Source organism: Coregonus lavaretus (assembly GCF_964263955.1).
Source record: "Coregonus lavaretus genome assembly, chromosome: 30".
NCBI lineage: Eukaryota > Metazoa > Chordata > Actinopteri > Salmoniformes > Salmonidae > Coregonus > Coregonus lavaretus.
Genome location: NC_140017.1, coordinates 24,146,180 through 24,151,329, shown reverse-complemented (window position 1 = coordinate 24,151,329; position 5,150 = coordinate 24,146,180). Strand labels below are relative to the sequence as shown.

Sequence of the window (5,150 nt, the reverse complement as noted above, 5' to 3'; positions counted from 1 at the left end):
CCTTGCTCCCTCTCAGAGACAGACAGACGGGGGTTCGATGCAGTGTAGTGTAGCATCACCCACCAGTTACAAGTCGGCAGTGTAGTGACTGATTACTAAGACTCCCTCCATCCCAATGCATTCATTAATTAAGCTTCACATAGACAGACAGTCACACACTTCATCTCACTCTGCATCTCTGGCTGGGGGAACATGCATGAACCGGCAGCACTGGAGGACACTCTTCTCCGTCTCCTTCCCTCCCCCCTTGGCGAGGCCCCAGCCCTCCTCTACAGGCCCCAGTAGGGTGCCAGATTCCTGCGCTCCCGCTCGTAGATGTCAGGTATCACCCCATAGGGCGTCTGCACCATTTTCACAGAGTTCCTGCCAAACAGCTTCTTTTCGTAGTCGATGAGCTGAATCCAGAAGCCCCCGTTGGGCCGGATGACTGGCCGGCGGGCCTTGACCCAAGCGTGGGCCTCGGCCAGAGACACGCGGTGGTATTTCATCAGGTAGGCCAGGCACAGGGAGGCTGAGCGGCTCACCCCTGCAGCACAGTGCACCAGCACAGCCCCCCGCTTTCTCCCCACACTGTGGATCTTATCAGCTATGCTGTCGAAGTACAGGGAGAGGGGGGAGTGGGGCATGTCCGCCAGGGGCACCTTCACATACTCCACGTGGGGCCAGTTGAAGTTGGGCAGCTCAATAGTGGCGTTGATCACGCAGGTGATGCCCTTGGACAGCAGCAGGCTGCGGTTGGACGCCACGTTGCCCCGGCTCAGGAAGAGGTTGGGGGTGATCTGGGCGATGCCCCCTAGCAGACTGCCGTTCTCTGTGAGAAGCCTGGGCACGGCCGTGGGCACCACCGAGCTGTGGTGGTGATGGTGGAAAAAGCCACTTTGACTGTGGGAGCCCATTGGAGAATATAGTAGTAGGAGTGATACAGAGAGCAGGAGGAGGAATAACAGGAAGGTCTTCAGTAGCCTGAGGTCATGTTGGAACAGCAGAACCAGACAGCAGGAGATTCACCTGAAACAACAAAGGTACACATCCCAATTTTAGACCAAATTGGGCAACAGTTCTTTCCATTTTTTTATTTGTTTTTATTCCATTTGTGATGACCACTCTCAGGCTGGCAAACATACAGGTAACTGTCAAAATAAACAAAACACCAACATTTGTGTTTTAAATGGCGCTGGGCCACCACGAGCCAGAACCGTTTCAATGCAGCTTGGCAAAGATTCTACAAGTGTCTGGAACTCTATTGGAGGGATGCGTCACCATTCTTCCACGAGAAATTCTATAATTTGGTGTTTTGTTAGTGGTAGAAAAACGCTGTCTCAGGCGCCGCTCCAGAATCTCCCATAAGTGTTCAATTGGGTTGAGATCTGGTGACTGAGATGGCCATTGCATATGGTTTACATCGTTTTCATGCTCATCAAACCATTCAGTGATCACTTGTGCCCTGTGGATGGGGGCATTGTCATCCTATGAGGGCATAGCCATGGTAGCCAATATAATGGCCTGCCCAGCATTTTTATACATGACCCTAAGAATGATGGGATGTTAATGAAAAAAATTAACTCAGGAACCACACCTTTGTGGAAGCACCTGCTTTCAATATACGTTGTATCCCTCATTTACTCAAGTGTTTCCTTTATTTTGGCAGTTACCTATACAACTACATCAGCAGGGTGCCATTAAAGCTATTTGCAGTGACTCATCAAATGAGTTATTAGGATCTTTTTGGATGAAATTGTGCTGTGACAGAACAGGTCTGTGTCTGGCAAATGTTGCCCCAAGTCACCCCTCGCTCTGCCAGGAGAGAGAGAGACGGGTGTGGCACGCAGTACCAGTACCAGGCAGGGTCTATTTACCCCCTCAGGGAAGGTATGGTGGTGGCTCAGTGGCTGTAAAATGCCTCTAAGGCATCAATGGAGGGCAGCCAGAGAGACAGATGCCCCATCACAGCATAGGAGAGGCTAACAATAACAAACTGAACAACACAAAAACAATTCAATTACACTGGGCTGGAGACTTTTTCCTGTATCAGGTCACACAGTGGCTTCCAGTAAGTGGAACCAGAACGGTGGTCTGAAATGTGCCAACCTGCTCAATGTGACTCTCTCCCTTCACTGCACTAGAGCTCCAGAGAGAGACAACACTGTTCCCCTGCACAGTAACAACTCTTACTGAAGCTACTGTGCCAATCTGGGTAATGCGGCACTCCTGCTGTCCCTCCCCACCCACCCCACCTAAGCGCCCTCCTTGGACCCACAGCATGTTGAGTCTGTCTCCCTCTGTCTCCCTCTGTCTCCCCCTGTCTCCCCCTGTCTCCCTGTCTCCTTCTGTCTCCCTATGTCTCCCTATGTCTCTCTATGTCTCTCTATGTCTCTCTGTCTCCGTCGGCCTCCCTCTTCCTCCCTCTGTTTCTCTCTGCCTTTCTCTGACTCACACTGTCCCCCTCTGTTTCTCTCTGCCTCACACTGTCCCCCTCTGTTTCTCTCTGCCTTTCTCTAACTCACCCTGTCCCCCTCTGTTTCTCTCTGCCTCTATCTGTCGCCCTCTGTCTCTCTCTCCCCTTGCATCCCTCTACCATATGGACATTAGTCCTCTGGAGGCAGATACACACTACCAGCTCCTCCGCAGCTCCTGCAAACAGATCAAATCGCTCCAGTCTCTGATGAGTAGGACCCTTCATCCATCTGCATTTAAATTGAAGTTAGTTGTCTGGGGGGGATCACACAGCTTAAGGCACTGCCTCACACACTGTTGCACTCGTCATGCGTCATCCCATCCACACCTTGCACACTAGCTGGGGGAGCCGTCTCTCTCCCTCTCTGCCACAGTGTGGTTAACAAGCCACACAGATCAAATCAAACACATTAAATATGAATTAAATCTGCCGTCTGTGCTGAAAACACCTGCACACCCCATGTCACCCTCCACCTCAATGTGATTGTTCCCTGAGGCTCTCTCTATGACAAACACACACACTTATCATAATTCCACTAACCAGGACAGATAGCGCCTGCTGTCTACCAGAGAGCTTAGATTTAATGGCAGTAACAGGAATATCCTTCTGCTTTAGTGCACAGCACGGGAATGCCATTCTCCCTGAGGGTGCATTCCCATTAATGGCCCAGTTTGAGCAAGTTGTCTATCTCCCATATCCTCCTGCCTCCCCTCCCTCCCCAGGACTGATACACATCCTGCTATCCTATTCCCCTCGGATGCTAACTGCAAATAAATCTATCCTCTCAGCCCGGCCACGGAATCCCTTGTTCCCAAGGTACCATTCACTCTGGTTTGCACCTTGCCTGTTCACACATGCAGTGGTTGCCATGGAACACTTAGGTGCAGCTGACGCCACAATCTTTCTCACAGTTGCCGTTGGTGATAAACCAAAAATACCTGCAGTGACAGCAATACTAGGAGCAGTCTATGACTGTGTATAGACAGATAGTGATTGATTCAAAATGACATTTAATGGGAGAAAGGGAACAGAATATACTATACCAGAAGCGTCATGCCCATAGGGGGCACAGTGGCACGTGACCCCTCAGATTTGTCCTGTTTTAAAATGTATTTTTATAAATAAAATATTTCTCTGTAATACTACTATCCACCTACTATCCACCTAGCACGTTTATGCTTTAGCTAGCCCAGATAGGTTCCCAATCTCCCAACCTTTCAGGTTATCAATCAGAGTAGCTAGCTTGTCTTAGCTGGCATGCCTGCTGGTAAGGTTGGTAAACTTTAGAAGCAATTACTAAATGTACTGAATAAGATACATTCCTTTCAATCTTTTACCAGATTTTAGCAAAGATACAGAAAAGCATGTTTAGTTTATTTAAATAACCACCAGTCAGGAGGGTACAGACAGCTCAAGAGGTATGCTTAGATATGCAGAAAAATATAGATAATTTTAACATAGAATTAGGCATAATGATTATGGCTCTAGATTGCAGGAAAACGCTGTTTCAGGTGTTTGAAAATGCAAAATGATCCAACCACCCCCTAGCCATGCTCACATACTTTGTGCCCCCTCAGATTTTTGGGGTACATGACTCCCCTGGGATATACCACACGCACCAACTGGCCTGAGATTAATCATGTGCATCTTTTTTAAGGGTGAGTTTAGTCCATAGTCAGGATAAAGGCAAACCAACTTGCTGCAGTGACCTAAGCCCTGTTTATACATGCCGTTTAAAATGTGCCCTTCGTCATGATCTTGACCTGATCTTGTCTGTTTACACTTATAAGATCTCATCACAATCAGATCACAATGCGTCTTTTAATCGTCTACATCTACAAGATCAGGACAAAGGCTGCATATTAGAACCAGGAATAAACAGGGCTCCTGTGACCAGCGTGAGGCAGTACCTGCTGGCCAAAACAGCAGGGCAATGGAGGGAATGAAAGAACAGGAGCAAAGCACAAAACCCCTGCCTGGCTCTACCAAAGTGCTGATGTGTCATGGCACTGGCTTTGCTGACATTCGCTCCCTCCATCCACATGGCTATTTATATCCGGCTTGGCCTGTGCAGAGGGGCTGAGGAGGCAAGGAGTGGAGAAGAGGAGCAGAGGAGGAGGAGGGAAGGGGGCTATGCAGGGGCTATCACTGAGATGAACCTACTGTCTGCTGGCAAGGAGATGTCTCTCTGTCAATCGAATTTGCTCTGCCGTTTAATTCTCCAGAATAAATGTGTCAGCGGAAAATGAAGCTGAGATGGAGGGAGCAGATTGAGACACATTTAACGGGCCCTTATAAAAGTGGTTAGAAACTTCCACAGTGTTAACACTAATATCCATCTGTCCATCTGCCTTCAAGGCACATCAGGGCCCGTTCTCACCACACTTGAGGCCTGCCATGTGGCAGGTGCTTGGCTCTACTCGGCACGGCAGAAATGCATTCTCCTACATCTGCATTGCAAACACGTAGCCCATCACTCAGTGTGCGTTTCAGGGACTGTCAACACAGGGCCCATCACAGATTCTCTGATGCTCATCTCAACTCTCTCTGCATGGGGAGATTCCGCACCGGTCCGTTTCCACCTCCGATAGCACGAATGGGGAACGTGAGCCACATTGCAGACAAACCGGAGCCTCATGAATTGGCTCTTCTCCCACACCAAATGTGGACCTTCGAAACCAGATCTGAACTGGGC

General features: G+C 49.2%; 1 protein-coding gene across 1 annotated transcript; it reads right to left on the bottom strand.

Moving 5' to 3' along the window:
* Positions 1-269: 269 nt before the first annotated feature.
* On the bottom strand, positions 270-896 carry LOC311105693 (dual specificity protein phosphatase 14-like; the record flags this gene model as incomplete). Its single annotated transcript, XM_084147912.1, has 1 exon — positions 270-896. The coding sequence occupies one exon, from the start codon at positions 894-896 to the stop codon at positions 270-272; it is 627 nt and encodes a 208-aa protein (XP_084004038.1).
* Positions 897-5,150: the final 4,254 nt, after the last annotated feature.